Source organism: Phalacrocorax aristotelis, chromosome 2 (genome assembly GCF_949628215.1).
Source record: "Phalacrocorax aristotelis chromosome 2, bGulAri2.1, whole genome shotgun sequence".
NCBI lineage: Eukaryota > Metazoa > Chordata > Aves > Suliformes > Phalacrocoracidae > Phalacrocorax > Phalacrocorax aristotelis.
The window spans coordinates 48,959,451-48,979,357 of record NC_134277.1 but is presented as its reverse complement, the minus strand read 5'-3'; the positions used below and the strand labels follow the sequence as shown (position 1 = coordinate 48,979,357).

Here is a 19,907-nt window from a genome sequence, read left to right as displayed (position 1 = left end):
CACGGGGAGGCTCGGACCTTAGGAAACACGCAATATTTCCTGCAGATTTTTCGGCTTTCGGACCGATTGTCCCCAACGGGCACCCGAACCCGCACCCTTCACTTCGGCCCAAAGCACACCCGCCAACCACCCTACGCACCGGGAGCGGCCCCTGCGGCGCATGCGCGGGAGCCCGTGAGGACGCCGCGCATGCGCCGTACGGCCGCCCGCCCCCCAAATGAGACCAAGATGGCGGCGCCCAAGGCGAAGAAGGGAAGCTGAGGGCGTGTGAGGCGTGGCGGCGGGCTCCCGCGCGCAGGTAACGGTTCCCCGGCGGCGGGAGTGGGCGCAGGGCTCACCTCCTCTTAGCCCAACGGCGCTAATGGCCGCCTGTCTTTGCTCCTCCTCACGCTTACTGCCGGTGGCCTTTGCCTCCCCAGCCCGGCGCCCCTCCGCGCTTCTCCTCGCCTGCTGTGTTAGTGTGGTGGTCCCTCGTAGCCGGCCCTCTCACCGGCCCTCTGCCCCGCAGCACCCCTACCCAAGGCTTCCGTCTCGCCGTGACTGCTCTCCTGCTCGCTCCTTCCCACCGAGGGAGCTGCCTGCTGCACTGCCCGCTTCTCCAGCAGCGGACCACCGCCGCAGGGATTTTGCTAATAAACTGCAGGGGACAAAAATGTAGGGAGATTTTTTTCTTTCTTTCATTCAAGTTTGAGCCGCAGGGAAGAGAAAGGAATTTGACTGCCTGCCTCACTTGCAGGATGAGTGAAACGTGCTGGCCCATATCAAGCAATTTTCAGTACCATAGTTTAGTAAAGACCTCTTCTCCTGTGTGCTTATTGCATTTTTCCAAGGCAGGTCCTCAACCTTTGCTCCTCTATCAGGCCAGCCCCTTCCTCCCTTCTTGGCACACCTTGCCACGTTGGACAGTTTTGGCTTGTAATGTGCTCCTTTGAAGACCGACGCAGCAGTGGGCTGGGGTGTGCATAACTGGGGCAGGGAGGAGCACCCCTCTTGTCCTAGTCCCACACACAGAAACCTGGAATGGCAAAACCACTTGGGGCCACATCTCTTCCATGTGCTACATGTCCTTGCTTGGCCCAATATGTGACTTGCTGATCACCACATCTTGTGCACGAGGGGGTCGGGGAGCAGAAAAGAGACTGCAGATCTTTTTCATCCTGGAAGTCTATGTCTTTAAATGAGCTTTGCTTTTATCATGGTGTGACCCAGGCTGTGGCCCCCTTTCCCACTCGTATCTACTGCTCTGATCCCTGCTGTGGTGACCTGTAGGGCATGAGGTCACCCAGATGTGCCCTGGCAGGCATGACGTTGGGCAGGCGGGTTTCTCTTGAGCTGCGTGCAGACGCGGGGTCTAGCTTGTGTCTTTCCTTTCTGTCATCAGTGAAGGATTAACATGTATGTATTGTTCATGTTTTAAAATATATACATAGTAAATCAGCAGTGCTGAAAGTGGCCTGCTGTAAGAAAGGGAAGTGCCCCTTTCTGTTGTTAAATAAATTTAGGTAATAGAAATAAGTAATAATGAAATAATTCATAAAAATAGGCCGAACAGTGAAGTATTGAAATGTTCTTGCGAATTTTGAGCTGAGTGAAGAAGTGTAAGGTTATGGAGGGGGAGAAATCAGGTGACTCCTGAATAACTTGTGTGCACCTGTACTTGGAATCCTGAGTTCAGTCCTGGATTCGTTACTGTTACAAATATGAGAGATTTTAGAGAGTAGCAACAAAAAATTCAAGGCGTTGGCATGACTTGTGTAATTGAAGAATGTTTGAAAGAGCCTGTTTGATAAGTAATAGGGAAGGTGCGATTCTTCAGATATGTATTGATACAGGCAATGAGGGCTAGTGCATGTGGTGAATGTAAAAGAAGTATAACTCCCGCTAGCTATACTGGGGACCTAATTTAGGTGGTATAGCAATTTTTTCCACTGATTATGTTGCTGTCATATGGGAAATAAATAAATAAAACTGTTTCTTCTACAGAGTTTATCTACACAGAGATTTTACTGATGTAACTGCAGGAAAAATTATGAACTGACTGAAATAGCTACTTGGTACAACAGTCAAGTCTATAGGCCAGAATTTGAAAAAAACCCCCAACTATAGAGGATAGGAAATACTGATATAAATAAACAGGATTTTTAAAAAAGGAATTAGGGGTGAAGATGGGGAGAACTCTTCTCAGCATAGGGTTTTTTTTAATGCCGTATTTCCTACTGTAGGAAGTAAAATCAGTAAATATCCTATTGAGGCCAATCCCGGACTTGTGAACTATTTGATCTTTCTCACATCTGAGTAGTTTTTCTTTAGAAGACTCACTCTAAAGCATAAGAGGAGTTCTTTTAACTGGATTTTTAGTTGAAAGAGAGCTGGATTGCTGTATTTGCTTGACTTGTTAAATTATATCTGTCTGAACAGTGTAAGTTTCTCATGTAGTTCATGCAGAAAACTACATTGATGAGGAAGCCCTTAGCAAAATACTCAGTTTAGAATATCTAGTTGAAATCTACTAATTATAGTCATCCTCCCCCTTTCATCCAACTTCCTCTTCCCCCTGTTTTCATTCTAGATTGTTACTAACACCCCGTTAGCCATCTTATTCTGTTCCGTCAGTTTCTTGAACCTTCAGTTGACTAATCCTGCTCTATGGGAGACTGAATTGCAAGAATTGTATCTTATCAGAGAATAAAGCTAACAGAACAGTTTTGTTCTGTGCAAAGGCCACAGTTACTTCTCATGGCTAAAAAATAAATACTTTTATAATCCAAACACATGGCAATAAAATGCAAGTACCATGGAAAACAGCCAAGTAATCTAAATCAGGCTAAAATATGTTTCATAGCTACCAAATTTCTGTAAAATCATAATAACCATTGAATTCCTCTTAGATACTGTAGACTGAAATACATGTTTTTGTCTTTTTCAGCTATTATAACCTTAAGAATGCAGTTGGTTTGTCAGAGAGTTGGCACTTGCTCCTTATGTTTGAAGAGACAACTAAATGGCTTCCTGGGATTAATTAAATGGCAGAGAAGACTGGTTCCTGCTTGTGTCAGAACTATTTACAGTGAGACGGGGAAATGGGAAAAAAGCTATGGGTTGGAGACAAGAAAGAGAGTTGAAAATTGGTGGCTCCCAAGAATAAAGGATCAGTTCTGCAAAATTTCAGAAACTGATGTAAGCATTATGAGAAATTTGGAAATTACATTTGATGGTTTTTTTTCTTCCTCAGAATGAAATTAATTGAAAATTACTTAGTTGGCTTATAATTATAAGATGTATATTACATTTCAGGGGAAAATACTTTTATGTTATAGTAGATTATTAAGAAGAATTCATTAAATAGGTGGAAAAATAATAATAAAAAATCTTGAGGAAAAACACTATCAGCAAATTACGAGCTTGTAAATTTAGGAAGTGTTCAAGTAATCAATTCTTTCTTTGTATGTTATACTACATTTAGAAATTAATTATTTAAAGTATTAAAAGAAACATCATCTACGTTCCTAACTTTTGTAAACAATTAATTTTCTAAAGATCTTGTTCCCAGTGGTTATGGCAAATCTATTATTCTACACACTGTGACTCATTAAAATCTTTGTTACGAGAAGATGATTTTTAAAGAATATTTTCTGGTTTACAGTGTCTTAGAAATAATGAGTGACTTGCAGAAAAAAAACTTTTTCCGTGCAATAAAAGGTCTTGAAAACAAGTGTAATCTTGGTCTCTGGACTCTTTTTGCCTTCACAATTATGCTCAGTCCTGTAGGTGTAAAAACATTTTTGTGCCCCTTTGTGCTTGTTTGTTCTTCTTTCCTAAAATGTGTCCCCTCTCCAAAAAAAGATTGATTCTATCAAAGAGTCAAAGAGAGAAAAAGGGGCATGCTTTTTCTGAGGAAGAAAACTGAGGTGAAAATGGTGTGTATGCATATATGTAGCACAGAAAGCATTAATTTAGGCTTGTGTCTTTAATATCTGACAATGCATGTATACATAGATGTCATATATGTCAGACATTTGCTAAGTTCTAAACTCTATTTTTAATATTGTTTTTATCCTTACTCTTGAAGTAAATTTAATAACATCTCATTTTAAGAGGCAAATAGTATTCAGATTATGTCTAATTTTGCTATTATTGGACAAAAATGATAAAGAAGTAAAATTTGATAAATATGAACAGAGTTTGGCTCAGAATAATAAAAGCTGCCCATAAATTTTTTTGCATTATTAACATAAGAAAAATAATGCAGGAACTTCTCAAGCATGTATCAGTGATAAATTCAGTGGTGACCAAGATGTATTAGGGTAATTTATGTGAGAGAAATAATGTTTGATTTCTTTATAACTTGTCAATTTACTCGATGAAATTTTAACTTTCTTTTCACTATGCAAGAGACTGGTTGTAAGATGTCTCTGGACCTGAGCACACGTAGTGGAACTGAACAGTTTGCTTCAGTGGATGTTCTTGCAATTGCAAATGATTGAGTTAGTCACTCAGTGAGTTACTGCAGTTCAGCTGACAAAAAAGCAACTGGCCCTGAGTGAGCTCCATGTTTGTTGTAAATACAAAGTAAAACACTCATTTTTTGGTGGGACAGATTAGGAGCACGTAGGTAACATGCTATGGTAGGGAATGGTGCTTTGTTAAGCTGCAGTTGTGTTTTATCTTTTGTTGAGTAAAAGCTGATTACAAATAATTTTCAAGTGTCATATAAATACCAATATAAATTGATGAGATGGCAGCAAAGTCTGGTGAAACATCTCCATTTACAGCCCCAAAGAATTTGATCCTAGGAACTTTGTCAGTGCTCACTTGGATCAGTTCTAGCAGAACCTTGTGTCTTTTCATGGCACTGTGCAATTCATAATGTGGGCATGTATTTATTCAAATGAAATGCTAAATCATGTAGTTATAATTGTCTAAAAATTTCTTTCTAGAAATCAAGACCAAAATTTTATGTGCTTTCTATGTTCCCATATCCTTCTGGAAAGCTTCACATGGGCCATGTTCGTGTCTACACCATCAGTGATGCAGTAGCTCGGTTCCAGAAAATGAGAGGGATGCAGGTAAGAAAAGATAATCAGTAGGACTGGGTGGTTTTTCTATATTTTAATATCACAATTCCTTAGGAAATCAGTATTTTCCAAAATCCATGAAAGTGAAGGCTTAGTTGGAATATGTGCTACAAATGCGTCGATAATGACCTGCAGAGCTTTGGTTATTGAAATTTGAGACTTTTTAAAAACAGGTGGTGTTCAGAACTCACGGTTGATAACAAATAGAAGCTATCTCAAGTGATACAACTGATGCTGTATCAGCTACCTGAATCTATTGATGTACAGCACAGTGTTGATGGGACATGTGGGATGCACCATTTCTATGAGAGGAGACTGAAGACCCTATTGCCATCTAGGTGGGATCATGGGGGAGAAAAACGTATAGCTGCCAAGAGGAGATTGCGACACCGCGGAAATTAACTCCCTTCACCTCTTCTGCTCCTGACAAAAGGTTGATGTCCTTTGTCAGACTTGGAGGGGACATCCTGCTCCTCTGTGCCAGCTTGGAGAGAAACCCGTTCTCATGACTGCTGTAAGTCAGATGAACGGGGTCCTGTCACATCACATCACCTGGGTGTAACTGTAGAAGTTGTGTTCTGTAAAGGCTGACCCTTTGAACTACCTCTTTCTGCCTTGCTCATACGTATGAAACACTGTCTCCTGAGGGTGCAAGTCTGAAGTAGGCTAAGACTAACTACTTGCCACATCTGCAAGGAGAAATCACACTTTCCCTCCCACGTTCCTTTGTTTCTCCGTCTGCCCCATGCCTGCCATCGTTTCTCCCTCTCTCCCTTCTCTCTGCAGTAGGTAGAAGGTATAGCTGAGAGCCTAGTACCTGCAGTCTACAGGTGGGATCCCAACTGGTGTTCTGCAGTAAAGACTGGCAGGTAAATCTTGAAGGATGTGAGGAAAGTGGGAGAATTGTGGCCTGAGCAACAACCCTATTAAGGAAGAGGAAGATATTTGGTAGGGGGGAAATGTTAAGAATCTGGGGAACAGTAGGAAGGAGGAATATGGAAAGAAAATACCCAATTTTACAGTAGGGAACAAAAGGAAAGATGGCCGTAGGCAAGAATCTAGGGTGAGACATGGAGAGGAATTCTCTCTAACTTACGAGGGAGAAGGAGCAGTTCTAGAATATAGGAATCAGACTCTCAAAGAGTACAAAGAAGATGAAATGGAGAAATAAATGCTAATTACTTGTGGTGCTAAGTGCAATTTCCTTGCTACAAGCGCTGAAAAAGTGTAGCATTTCCTGGATTTATCACCATCCATGAGACTCTTAAAGGTATTGTCACTGAATTATTCAGTGTGCTGCCTTTCCAAATACTATGTATTTTATGCCAGTGATGAACATCCCATGCACTGAATATGTGCTGTTGCTTTACAGAAATGCATTTTCGTGCTTTTAAAATTACAGGAGAAAGAAATAACTAGACTTCAAATGAGAAAAATCCCCAATGTCTCTGTTAATACTGATCTTTCCTAACTCTTCTGAGTGACCAGAACTTAGATCTCATTAAAAATATTGAGCCAACGGAGGTCATGAAGGGACTTTTGTTTCTTGCTTGATGTTAAGGCCACTGGAGGTGTTATTTCAGGACATAGCTCATCTTTCATCAATAACAATGGAGATCACTAAATTTCTGTTCCGAGAGATGAAAACTAATTGTCTACATCCAGTAGGATGCTGTACGTGTTAGCTTTTGAATAGAAGGGAAGTAAGCACCTTTAGTAGGAACCTTTGGAGAAAATGAAAAGATAATATAATAGCAATGAAATACAAGAGGCACTATAAATGCAAGTTTTTATTTCCATGATTGCATATTTTTTCCAGAAAAGTTTTGAAAGTCTTTAGATCTTGCATTTCAGGTTATTTTTACATTTCATGACTTTGAAGGGTATTAGAGTGCCTGTAGAACATGCTGAATTTCTATAAATACATATATCTTCTGTTGTGTTAACCACTTTGAACATCTATTTATGACTAGAGGTGGGCAGCCAAAGAAATTAACCTTCATGTACAATGAAGAGACATTAAAGATCTCTCAAATGATTTTCTGAGTATGTCAGAATAAAAGCTATTGTGTTAGTGATGTACGTTAACTTGCTGAAACTTCTATTTACCTTAAAAACCCTTTTCTTTAATAGCCATGCTAATTTCTCCACACTTAGAATTAAAGTCTTTATAATTGATTTTCTCCTCGCAATTAATTTATCAGCCTCTAGATGTTTTCTCTGGCCATAGTCACAGTTGTCCAATTTGTTAAAGATTTCTTTATTGTGATGGTTATAGGCTATGACATGGTTATGTCTTATACAGAAAATTTGATACACCCAAGAAAAATGTTTTTCCCTGTATTCAGGGAATTACCAGAGTTCTTCAGGTCATAAAAAGAAAGAATGCTTTAGAAACAAAAAAATATTTGTATGCATATTTTTTAAGTTATTCTGTTGGTTTGGTTTGAGGGGTTTTTGTTTGTTTGGGTTTTTTTCATTTGTTTGTTTTGTTTTGTTTTTTCCTTTCTGGAACATCAGCTTTAATATTGCTTGTTTGAAAGTTCAGGGACTGCTAATTTTTCCCAAGTCAACATTCTAAGCAGAAGTACATGCATTTCAGGTATTCAAGGCAAGTTTAGGTTAAGATTTTTGAGTAGTAATTGCTTCCATCATTTCCAAACTAACAGAAAGGAAGAGTCATTGAAAATAATCTTAGGAACTGTGTCTCTACATATAGATGTAGAACTGACCTTGGTCATAAAACTGCTGGAAGGAATAGAGGTCAGTTGAAAGTGTTTGGAAGGCAACGAGGGATGATGGGCTGCTACCATGAAAAATACAAGCAAAACCATTCATAGTTACAGCTGCCAGGGGAAATTTCAGACTACAATGTATATTTGTTGTTGTCTGATAAACAGAAGGGAAAATGTCAGGGAAAATACATATGGTATGTACATAGTTGACTAGTATATATGGTTGAGTAAGAGAGTAATGTATGTTGAATAAGGTGGAGATATTTTTCTTAGAGAATGCCTTCAAGAGAAAATAGTAAATTAGTTTCATATTTATTTAATCTGAACAGGCAAGAATTGTCTTATTTGTTATAGTACTTAAGTAAGGATAAGCTTGAATGCCATTACAAAGGGATTAGAGCTCCTTTAGTAAATTGGAACCATTCTTTAGAATGCATTCAAGTAATTTCTTTGTACTGGAGATAGTTTGAAATCTTAACTGGGAAAGTGTTAAATCATTTGGATGACAGTTTTTAGTTTTTCTAAAATGGAACACTAGTATTTAATTTTTCTAGCTGGATAGGATCTGATTTTGTTTCAGTTCAGATATTCCAGATAGGTAGTACACACTGAATCTACTGATATTTGCCAGAAACCTGTACTTCACCAGCATTTTAAACAGGAAAATAAGTATTTGTTGCTCTTCTTTCCGCCCTTGTTTTTGGAAGAAATACTGCTTGAACATAAAGCCGTAGATTATACTGGTGACTAATGACACTGAAAATGGGCGAACAGATTGCCTAATGAGCAGCAGCCTTTTCTGCAATACATGCCTGGCTGGTCATTTATTAAATGGTGGGCAGAGGTAGGATTTAATGCAAGTGTAACATTGCAATAGGCAGTCACTTTTTCAATGTACTGATGGGTGATAAGCTTCACAGAATTTTCAGTAGGAGGTGCATGAATTTGAGTATTGCAGTACAGAGGTAATCACCAGAGTTGTATCGATACGGGGCCGGCACGTTGCTTGTGCCAATGGGTGATGAAGTCCTGTTTGTTTTATCTGAAGATCTGACCAGGGAAGCGTTGTCTTGTTCCAACACTCCTCAAGTGCCTGTAAGCTGTGCATGGGAAACAAACTCTGTCATGCACTTGGATTAGGTTGCTGGGTAAATGATTTGTAGAGTACATCTGTTGTAAGATAAGTTGTTTACATGCTAATTGCTGAAGATGAAGTTTGAATTCTCTGCGTGGGAACTGTAAACTATATAGATTACTTAGCATGAATGCAGTGAGCTAGTCTCCTTCAAAAATGTGTTAAGGAGAACGTTTTTCTTGAAGTGCAATTAAAAGAATTTTTGTGTATGGAGAGTTCTAGGCACAGATCTTATTACAAACATATTTCTTTTAAAATGCTATGAAAAAGTAATTTCTAGATTTTAAATTACAGTTTTGTATCTATTAGTAAACCAATCCAGAACTAAACTGTGAAGTTTCTGTTTGTGTTTTCTCTGTAAATTTACATGCATGTTGTGAATTCAAATATATGAGTTTTGTAAGAAGTCAAGAGATTTCCTATTCATTATTTGAGAGTGCCATGCACAAATTACAGAGATAGTCATGGTGATTTTCACCATGGCAAGTTTCCAGCCTGCTGCTGCTTGGGGAAAAAGTATTTACCATTGCTGTATCACGCTATCATTATCATGTCTTTGATAAATTCCAAAGTGGATAATTTGTGCCTCTCAGAGGACTGAGAAGAATTCCCTTAGCAATCAGTAAACAGAGTGATTCAGTTTGACCGTTCCTGTGATACCTTTTTAATAAAATTTTGAATTGTAATTGATGCTACAGCAAGGCTGGCATATGCAGTTTGTGCAGAAATGCAAATGATCATTGGACAATTCAGGGTGAAGTTCCTGTACACAAGGATCAAATTGCTTAATTTATACTTAAACTGCTCCTGATAGATGGGATTGGAATATTGTCAGTGGTATTTCTACAATATCCCAAAATTACTTAAAGAGCACTTTTGTTTTATTCAGAACATCTTTTTTTTAAATTGGATGTCTTTTCATTGTTTTCCCTTTCAGCAGTGAATCGTAATACTCTAGAAATTGCAAAAGTGAATGGTATGGAAGAAAGACAGGCAAGTTTTAATTAAACTTTATAATGAGCTCATCAGTAGGATGAATTATTTTAATACAGTTCCATTTTCCAATCATCATTAGCTGCTATTCTCCACCATTTTTTTCGTGAAGCCGTTGTGTCCTTTTGCCAGGTTATTTTCTGTGGTATAAATGAAGTGGAGAATATTACAAGTATCTTATGTGAGTTGAATCTTATTTAAATTTAGTTTTCCAGTAGCAAGTACTGAAAGTGTTAATTAGCTCACTCTTTCATTTTGAAAGGAAGAGAGAGCAAAATATTATTTTAAATGCAATTATGTTATAAAAGAATTTGTGAAATTAAGGAGGTGACACGTTTGTTTTCTAAATGTAGTAGTGTGTGCATGTAGAATAATTTCTTATATTTTATATCTTGTGAGAACATGAAATAAATGAGAGCATTTTATAAGCAGAGTTATGTTTTGATAGAAAACTGTGTGCGTTGATTATTTTTTAATTTGAAAGTGCCTCATCAGAATACAAATATGCAGCATTCTGTTGCAGAGGATCATTGAAATAGTCCTTGCTAGAATGTACATGCTAGTCAAAAATTCATTATTTTCATCTATTTCCAGGTGTGCCTTGCCTGCTTGGGGTTTTTTTGGTTGTTGTTGGTGGTGGTAATTTTTAGCTGCTGCATAACAGTGTTTGTTACCTAGGACACTTAAAAGACAATCTAGGCTGCATTCAGGTGGACATCTTGTATTTAAAATGTGTTGTGTCTGTAATCTATCAAGGTACAAATGAGATTTTCAATATGTTCAGCCTAATTGTAGGTGGCCAATGGAAGGAGCAGCCATTCTGTCCTTCATCCTCTCCAAGCATGTGTCCTTACTGTCTCACTTGTGTGTGGTTGCAGTTGTGAGGTCAAGTGCAATGAGGATGACAGAAAGTTGCTGCTGGAGCCAGGGGTGTTTTCTGGCAGCTGGAACTTGTGACCATGGGTCACCTATTTTGTCAGCCTTTTTTGGTTGTTCACTTTGAGTATGTCATGGGGATATAACTAGAGACAAGAATGTAGGCTTTACTGTATTGATTAAAAACAGTAATCTGTCAGCAAACCTTTTTCATTTTTGGTTCTCTTATCACACATTCTCTGAAACAAATCTATTCATTTACAGGCATTTTTGACACTGATTCTGCTGTCTGTCTTAAAATTCAGAATGCATTGATCTGCATGTAAGAAAGACACGTCAGCTCCCTGGTCATAGTTTCGAGACATACTGAGAACGTCAGGAGAGCAAACAAGTTCTTTGTTTCCTTAAAAACATTAAGGAAATTTCACTGAATCATCTGTCCTAATTATGTTGATGGAGGCAAAGAACTGAGTGTTACGAGATCATTGTCAACTTTATGTAATATAGTACCTGCTGATTTCGCCTACTAATGTCAGTGAGATCAGCTGATTATTACAGCAGTGAATAGTTGAAAATCATCTGAAAGGAAGAGCTGAGATCTCAGAAATTAATTAACAGAGTTGCTGTTTCTTCCTCTGCTTCGTCCCTCAGTCACATGAAGAGCTCTAGCCATCATTAATGACAGATTTTTGACCATGCTGTGAAATGATTCTTACACTGGTGCTTCAAGCTAATATGAAGTCAGAGTCTTTGGGATCTAAAATGTTTCAAGATGCAACTGTTTTTAATAACTGCTCCTGAAAAGACCGCTCAGTGTGGTAGTTACCAAGCACTTTGTTCCCCATACACTAATAAATCACTTCCTTGCAACTTCATGTTTCTGTGCAAAACATAGTATGCTGAGCGGTAGAAAATGCTAGTCTTTCATAGCTGATCCTGCCAGATCATGTGAACTTCTGAGGATATTAAGCCCTCTGTGTTCAAGACTAACCTTACTAGTTTGAACTGGGAAGAGTTTAACTGTCTACTTCATTGTGAAGACCAGAAACACACAGCTGCCTTTGGAAAATTATAGCCTGCCTCCTTTTACCAGGTATGGACATCATCCTCAGATTTATGCAGGCCTCCTCTCTCTACAAGGCATGTTCATTATTTGTTTTTCTTTCTCCTTGCGGCTTAGAGAAAATACTGTCTGTAAGAGAAGCAGTGCTTGGGAGAATGGTCGCTCTAGTGAGCAGAACTGATCCCTAAGTTGCATAAGGTTTAGAGACTGCTGTCAGAAGCAATCAAGTCAGCATTAAAGAAAGTGGATGACTTTTTTTCCTTTTCTTCTGCTTGTCTGTAATGCTGGAGAGGGCAGCTGTGTTTTCTGCTAGCCTACGATCAACCCATCAAGGAGCTACAAGGAATACCCTTCTGTCTTCAAAATTGCTTTCTTCCTAATTTTTCTTTGTTTTGAATGGTTGAACTATTCCTTTATTCTTTGTGCCAAATTCTGACATGTTAGTAATATATTTTCTTCTCACCTTCCATGTGTCTTGAGATTTTTGATGTTTTTTAGAACTATACAGTTAATCTCAGCCTTTTGTTTTACGTTAGCTAAGTAGAGTTAAGATGTAACACCGAGTGCTTTGTGGAGACGGTGGCATTTTAACTGTAGATCCGTAACATACATTCCAGCCAGAAGCAGATGACCTATTGTTTAGACAAATGCATTTCACAAACCTTTCAAATCCATTCACGGTAGAGAAGTAAAAGAGACAATAAACTTGAAATAATTTCCTAAACCACTGCATGTTACATTCATCTCTATAGCAACTACATAAATAGATCTATCCTGGAGATTAATTTGAGGATATTTTTAATGTCTCTTTAAATTCAGGTTTCTGATTGAAACTTGAATTAGCATATTTCTTCAGCCCTTTAACTTGAGGGATGCTCTTGGTTGTTAAATTGAACTGTCTTTTCAATGTAAGAAGTGAATGTATGATATTTTTAATATACATGCTAGAACTGGGAAGATCTGCGTGAGCAGATAACTCCTGCTAGAGCTGATGGTACAGTGATAAAATGTCTGCACATTAGCTGTCTGGAGCATCAGTCAGCCCTTTTGGGGAGCCTGTAGCTGGTAGCGAAGCTGTTTTTCCCACATCCTTTTGATCATGAGTGTGAGGAATGAGATTGTGCCTTGGCTGCCTACCTGTATCCAGGAGATCTTCAGAAGGCAAATTTTATAAAAATTAATCAAGAGTTGTTTTTTTTAATCTCACTTAATGTGCATCAGCTTGTAGTAAAATAAGGCATTTGTAGGGATGCCGACGTAGGGCAGTTGTCTAAACAAACAGGTTTAAATAAGAGAAAATTTGTATTATACAGGGGAAAAAAAATCTGGTTTATTTCGTCATTTCTGTCCAGAGACAGGTGGTCAGCAATAGTAGTGGTCAGAAAGAGCTGAGCTGCAGAAACTAATATTTTTGTGTGTCCTTAAAAAATTCTATTGAGATTTTATGTAAAGTTTACCTTTCTTTTTTCTCTTCTATACCAATAATTTTGATTACTGGTACCAGGAGGGAGAGGAGAAGGGCTGGGGAGAGGTGTGCTTCAACAGGGCCTTGACTAGTGCTTTAGGCTCCAGATGAGATTTTCCATGTAAAGCTTATAATGTGAGGAAGTAGGGAGTTAGGAAATCTGACTCTCATATTTTCTGACACTGTGATACGAGGAACAATAATCTGTCTGATCATAGCAAAAATTCGTAACACAGCATAGCGTTCTGGTTTCTGTTAGATTTATACATAAAAAATGTGCTGTGCATGGACTCTTACTGTACTGGCTTGAATCGCAGTTGATCACAGGTTAATACTTCTGGTTTTGTTGCTGCACCAGGAGAGTAATGATATACAGCAGGTTTAGTTTTAGCTCAGTATTGAAAACAAGAATGCTGAGGAGTCACATCTGTTAAATTCTGTTGCTTTTACATTGAGCTGGTGCCTAGGGCACCTTCATAAACCTGTCTATAAAATATTTTTTTTATGAAGGAATCCATTGAAGTCAGAGGATTGGAAGGTTGTGGCAAAGAAGAATAAAAATAATTGAAACCAGTGACAAAAGTAGCTCTTATGCTTCAGAAACGAACAGGTTTTTCACATGCAGATAGCTTATGAGATTAGTATTGCTGGGCTTGCTTTGTTATTGCTTGTTTGCTTGCATGCTGCTAAAGAACAAGTTCTATATATTTCTAGGGGTAAAAATTTTGATTTCTTACAACCCGTAAAATGTTCCTCAATCATGTTTTGCTATTGTTAAACTTGTGTAACTTTAATCATAGTTATTGAATTTATAGGACATTTGTAGGCGTAAGAAATGGGATTGGTTTTATCACGTATCCAACATAAGTGAGTTTAATGACAATGTCTTAAGCACAAGCCTTTCTTTCCCTGGTTATTAAACAGGTTTTTGAATATTTACTGTATTGCTAGGTTATTTTTCTAAATAATTTGGATGTTAATAGGAAATATGGATATATTTATTTCAAGATAAATTACGTGTTATTTTATAGTAACATTTTTTCCACTTTTATTTATTTGTGGTCATGAAATACAATTTGTCTATCTGCAGTCTATATTTACAAAAGATGTTTTATTAAAATTTGACTAAAACAGTTTTCCCCACTCTCTTCATTTTATCTGTTGGATTCAAGGTTATCAGAGGGTATTCTTTTTCTTGAACAAAAAGAAAAAAAAAGTAGGCTATACATCAAGTACAGTTATAAAACCATTGATTCAATTAGTTTTGCTCACTTTCTTCTTCTCCTTCTTTAGGATGAATATTTGATTCTGTTTAGCATCAACTGCTAATTTTGACCACCAGACAAATTTGCAAAGGATTGTTTTTTGTCATGGCTAACCTGGTGTTGAAATAGTCATGAGGATTTATCGCATAATACTTTAAGCTCCCTCTAACATCACATTGTACATAGCAAGTGTACATATTCATTTTTTAAAGCAGACCTAGCCATAGCGGCATATTTTGAAGAGGTTCAATTCAGACAAAGCAAGTGCTGAAATGCAAAACATTGTTCATTATTTGGATGCAAAACACCATTCATTATTTAGAGGCCTGTGTGTGTTGTTGATGCCATTCCAGAAAGTGACATAAGACTGTGTTTTTCCTTTTTGCTTGCAGGTGATAAATCCAATGGGATGGGACGCATTTGGCTTACCGGCAGAAAATGCTGCAATTGAGCATGGGCTTCACCCTGCAAGCTGGACACAAAGGTAGTTTTTAATGAATATAAGTAATGCGGCATTTCCACTGCGAATGCCTATGCTGTGGCCCACATAAACCAGCAAAACAGACCAAAAGCAGTGTAGAAGTAGAAGAACGATGGTACAGAAAGAACCAGGGTTATTTGCCATTGTTTTATGAGACTGTGCAGGTGATTCAGTTTCAAAAAATAAATGTATCAGGATGATTTTCAAGGTTTTCATCTCAATTACTTTTAACTTGTAAAAAGGTAGATTATTGAAAGAGTGACATTTCCCAAACACCCAAATCAGTGAGTAAGGAATAAATCAGAATTTCATTATGGTGAGTTAAATCTTAGTATAGAATACACAGTTGAAAATTATGAGCTACGTGGTTAGATTTACAAGTAGTTTTCAGTACCATGCGAAAGAGGAAGATTGTTTTTTCTTTTGAGACTGGGTCTTGGGAAGTGATAAGCAGCCATTATTGCTGCTGATTTTAGTGAAAATGTTGGGCTTTAGACCACAGAATGGGGTGTCGTATTCCCCTAATTTTTTAAAATTAGTAGAAAGTTATATAAGTAAACATTAATTTCTATAAATTACTCAGAAACCAATCTTAAGTGAAGCTGGCTGTTGTGCTCTGGGTGCAGTAATCCAGCTGTGGTATCTTTTTGAACCTTGATCCATTTCTTTCTTTGATAATGCTGTTTCTTTTAAATTTTTTTCATGCTTCTGCTCCAATGTTAGATACTTGATACTTTTCCACCTAAAATATGATGGCAACTGATTTTACTTAGGGAGAATGCATGAGTGCACTACATACAAATTCCGAGTTAGTAGAAAACTTCCTTCATGTATGGTTTATATGAGAATATGTGTAAGAACCAGTTACCATCAAGACACAAAAACCTGGTTTTGTTCTTTTGAGAGTGTGAAACATCACTGTACAGTGTGTTGTGCGCCATCAGTTATATTGTAGCATGGTCAGTAAACTGATGATTTCTCTCTGCCTTCAATAAGCCTACTGAAGCTCAGCTGTAAAACAAATTCACAGATCTATTTTATCTGAGTGCCTCATTTTTGCCTTGATTATCTTGATGGAACCTTCACCAGATGGAGGGTTACTGTGATCCTTACCTACATGACAAATGAGGCACAAAGAGCTGAAGGTTGTAGTTTTGAGACAATGAGGCTGAGATTAAATACTTGTGACTACAAAAGGGTCAGTGTTTTCCCCTCCTCTCTACTACATGGTCCCTCCTCACCTATTGTACTAGCTTTGGCACTGGTAGGACATCTTGTTGAACTGACTCAGCTTGCTAACTCAGAAGAAAGCTGCTCTGCAATCTGAGTTGAACTGGCTCAACAGAAAAGCAGTGAGTGTGTGGGGCAGAAAGACTGTGATAGCAAAGTGCCATATCAGCTCAGCCTGTCTTATCTAAGCTGTTTGTCTGGGTCATATCAAAAAGCCTGTGGCAGGGCACAGCCTGAGCTGATTCTCTTCTGCTACCTCCCATGCTCTGCTATTTTTCTCTTTTCTTTTAAATAGGTGCATGTTGTTCCATACATTTAAAACAGTTCAGCTGGTAGTTACAAGTACAAGACGTTTTATACTGGAAGAAAATTTTACTTTGAAACTTTCCCTAGTACTGAAAAAAGTAATTGTCTAGTTTTAAGAGTTAAAGAATAATATTACAACAACTGAGACAAGTTAGCATATCATCATTGAGACTGATTATAATAACAACCAAATAGGAAAATTATTTGCATACTCCTTTGTTTTTTATCATGCTAAGGAGGGGAGTTGGTTCATCATACCAGCTGTTTAAATTCTGACCACTGAAGTAATTGCTGTCTCTCGTTTTCTCCATTGTCCCTGTCCTGAATGTTTCTCATGCCTGCAGCAGGGATGACTGAACTGAATGTGAAGCTGTGATGGTGTGATAGCAACCTGACCTGTTTTAGTCATCCCTGGAGCAGAGCCAGCCACCCATTTCAACTTACTTGGTTCAGGAGTGAACAACCAAATTTTAGAGCATCATGATTTTCTCTAGAGGTGATTTAAAATGAGTACCAATTGACTATTACTTTTTATATTCTTAAAGTTAGGAAGAAAACCATATAACAAATTGAATACAGAGTTACTTATACAAAACACACAGAAATTTTTGTTAGCTTGTGCCACTATAGTAACTCTTACTGTGTGAAAATGCACTCAAATTTGTACTTTTTTTATTAGTACAGTTCGTTTTGAATGGCACTTCAATAAAAGCAGTACTGCTGAAAATACAGTTTCTCCCAGCAGAAGCTGTAAGTCCATAAGAGGATTTCCTGGTTCCTATAGTATTATGACCCCACTGGCAGGCCTTGTCTAGTGTAACTGCAGCACTGCAACTGTTAGTACGGGATACTGGCATTACGCAGTTATTCAGCAGTGCAAGTTTGTTCTGGATCAGAATTAAATGCTTGGTTTCATGACTGTCAAATTAGCCACTGTGGGAGGATAGATGATACTTTATCTGGCATAATGCATTTTAGTAGGAAGTTAAAAGTCCATAAGAAATTTAAAGCAATTTTGAAGTATGTGAATTAATTCATACTGGGTCACTAGTTAATATTGTGTAGGTGTGAGTATTTTAGTAAACTGTATTTAGTAGATTTTCAAACTAAAGCTTCACTGTATATTCTGATATATCTTGTTTTCCATTTTGAATATAATCCATTTGAGACATGGTCTAGCCCTACAGTTTCACAGCTGACTTCAGTTTCTCTGTGGCTGTGCTGCCACCAGAAGCTTAGTGGGGTTCCTTGTCACCTCAGGATATACGTTCCCACCACCTCCTTTGTGTTTGCTCAGCTGTTTTTGTGTTCACGGTATTGGTGTGATCAGCTTGTTGATCAGAGGGAAGCAAGAAAACAGGCAAGGGTTTTTTGGAGAACTTTTTGTAAGACGTCTTCAGTTGAATGGATAAGCTGATTCAACTCATCCTATAGCCACACGATCACCAGAGTCAAAGCAAAATACAGCCAAGATAGCATTGCCAGAATAGAGCAGGATTAAACCAATTGTGGAAGTACATCCTAGTGCGTTGTGAAGATTTCAGAGTGCCCTTTGGCTCAATTGCTGTAAAAATAACAGAAAATAATGAGAAGTGATGCTTCAGAAATGGTTTTCTCAAACTGCAGTGCCATATTTGCTTTTCAGTTGTGCTGGAATCAAGAGGAGAAAAATCAGTGTCATGTACACACAGACATTGAAATTGAACCAGAATACACTAATGACTTTTAAAATTATTATTTGAGTATTCTGACAGTTCTTTGAGTTTCACTGTTAATGAGATAATAGTGTTTAGAGGTTAACTAGTGCTTTTGATTTCTCAGAAATTTATAAGCACCTGGTTTTGAATACGATCTCGTCATAGAAATATTTTTAAGTTAATAAATTTTTTAACTTTTTATTTTACAGTAATATTCAACACATGAGGGAACAGTTTGATGCACTAGGTCTGTCTTTTACATGGGAAAGGGTAAGATTTTCATTTTTTAAGGGATGCTGCTTTATTGTATGATGGAACATTGGAAAACACGGAATTTCACCATTTTATTTATGACAATATAGAAGTCTTTGAAAGTGACCAGTTCAAGTTGTTAAACACTAAAATTACACTTTAAAAAATTGGGAAATTGAGCTTCTTTCAAGCTTCTTGTCAAACTTCTCTTAATTTTGATACACTGACATCATCTGATAATCTCAAGGTTTAGGAGAATCCTTCTTTTCTTGAAAGTAATTTCAGTTTTGCGCTTCGATTTATGTCTCTGCTTTTTCGGCTCTTTCAAAGTAGCAATTTTCTGTGTTAGAATTTAGGCAATAGTCTAAATAGATATTTATGAAGCAGCATGTGTTCGTGTTAAGGTATATATATGTTTTGAGGAGTGTTTTCTTCAGTGTGTATGTTTTTATAATATAGCGAAGAGTTTAATGGTCGTAACTTGAAATAGTGGTTTGGTTATGTTATTCTAAATTTGACGCATAGGTCTGCATTTTTGTAGGTGTTCATACCATGACAGTTTTGGAAAATAGAAATGTTATTTAAAGCACTAATGCTTGAGAATCAGGTGTTCACCTTAAAAACCTTACCAACATGATCAGACATAAGCTAATGTCATTTTCAAGATAAAACGAAATTGATTTTTGAAGCAAATGTAAGGTTATTGCATTTACCAGTGAATCAAAGTCAGTCACTACCTTTATATTCTCAGGAATAATTCTTGCTTATCACCTTAATATGATTCTGCATAGAGTGACGGAGATGCTAATCTTGGATTTTTATAGCAGTATTGTAGATCTGAAAAGGAAAAGGATTAGTCTTCTGGCAGTCTGAGACCTGCCATCTGTTTTCTTTAATCTTGAAGGTGAAGTTGTTTATTTGTATGTCTTACATCTAAAAACCATATTTCATTATGTCATATGTATGGCAAGCTTTTCAGTATAAGCCTTTTAGTATGATTTTAGTTTTCTTGATAGCCAAAAAGTTGCTCTGAAAAGAAAAGGTTTGTTGTGGAAGGTTTACTGCACACATTTTTGACAATTATTTTCTTATATTTAAAACTGTTTGTATCTCAGAGATTTGCTGTGTATGTAATACAGCAATACTTCAAAACAGTGAAATTGTACGTGTAGTCTACATGTATTACGGAGCACACCAGAGCTGAATGTTGCAGAGGGCCTTTCAAGAAAATTGAGAAAATTCACTTCTGTATGTGGACTTTCCTTTAACCCTTCCATTCTGAAGAAGAGATGGGAGAACTGGCAGTACTGAAAACCATGGCAGGATGTATAAGT

General features: G+C 37.6%; 1 protein-coding gene across 2 annotated transcripts in view; it reads left to right on the top strand.

The window, feature by feature from the left end:
* The first annotated feature begins 200 nt into the window (after positions 1-200).
* LARS2 (leucyl-tRNA synthetase 2, mitochondrial) overlaps positions 201-19,907 on the top strand; it is a 93,827-nt gene continuing 74,120 nt past the window's right edge. For both annotated transcript variants that reach the window (XM_075083434.1, XM_075083433.1), the window contains exons 1-5: positions 201-298; positions 2,927-3,177; positions 4,938-5,066; positions 15,000-15,091; positions 18,531-18,591. In XM_075083434.1, the coding sequence (XP_074939535.1) occupies positions 2,944-3,177; positions 4,938-5,066; positions 15,000-15,091; positions 18,531-18,591 (516 nt within the window). In that variant the 5' untranslated portion in view covers positions 201-298; positions 2,927-2,943. The remainder of the gene's footprint in view (positions 299-2,926; positions 3,178-4,937; positions 5,067-14,999; positions 15,092-18,530; positions 18,592-19,907) is intronic.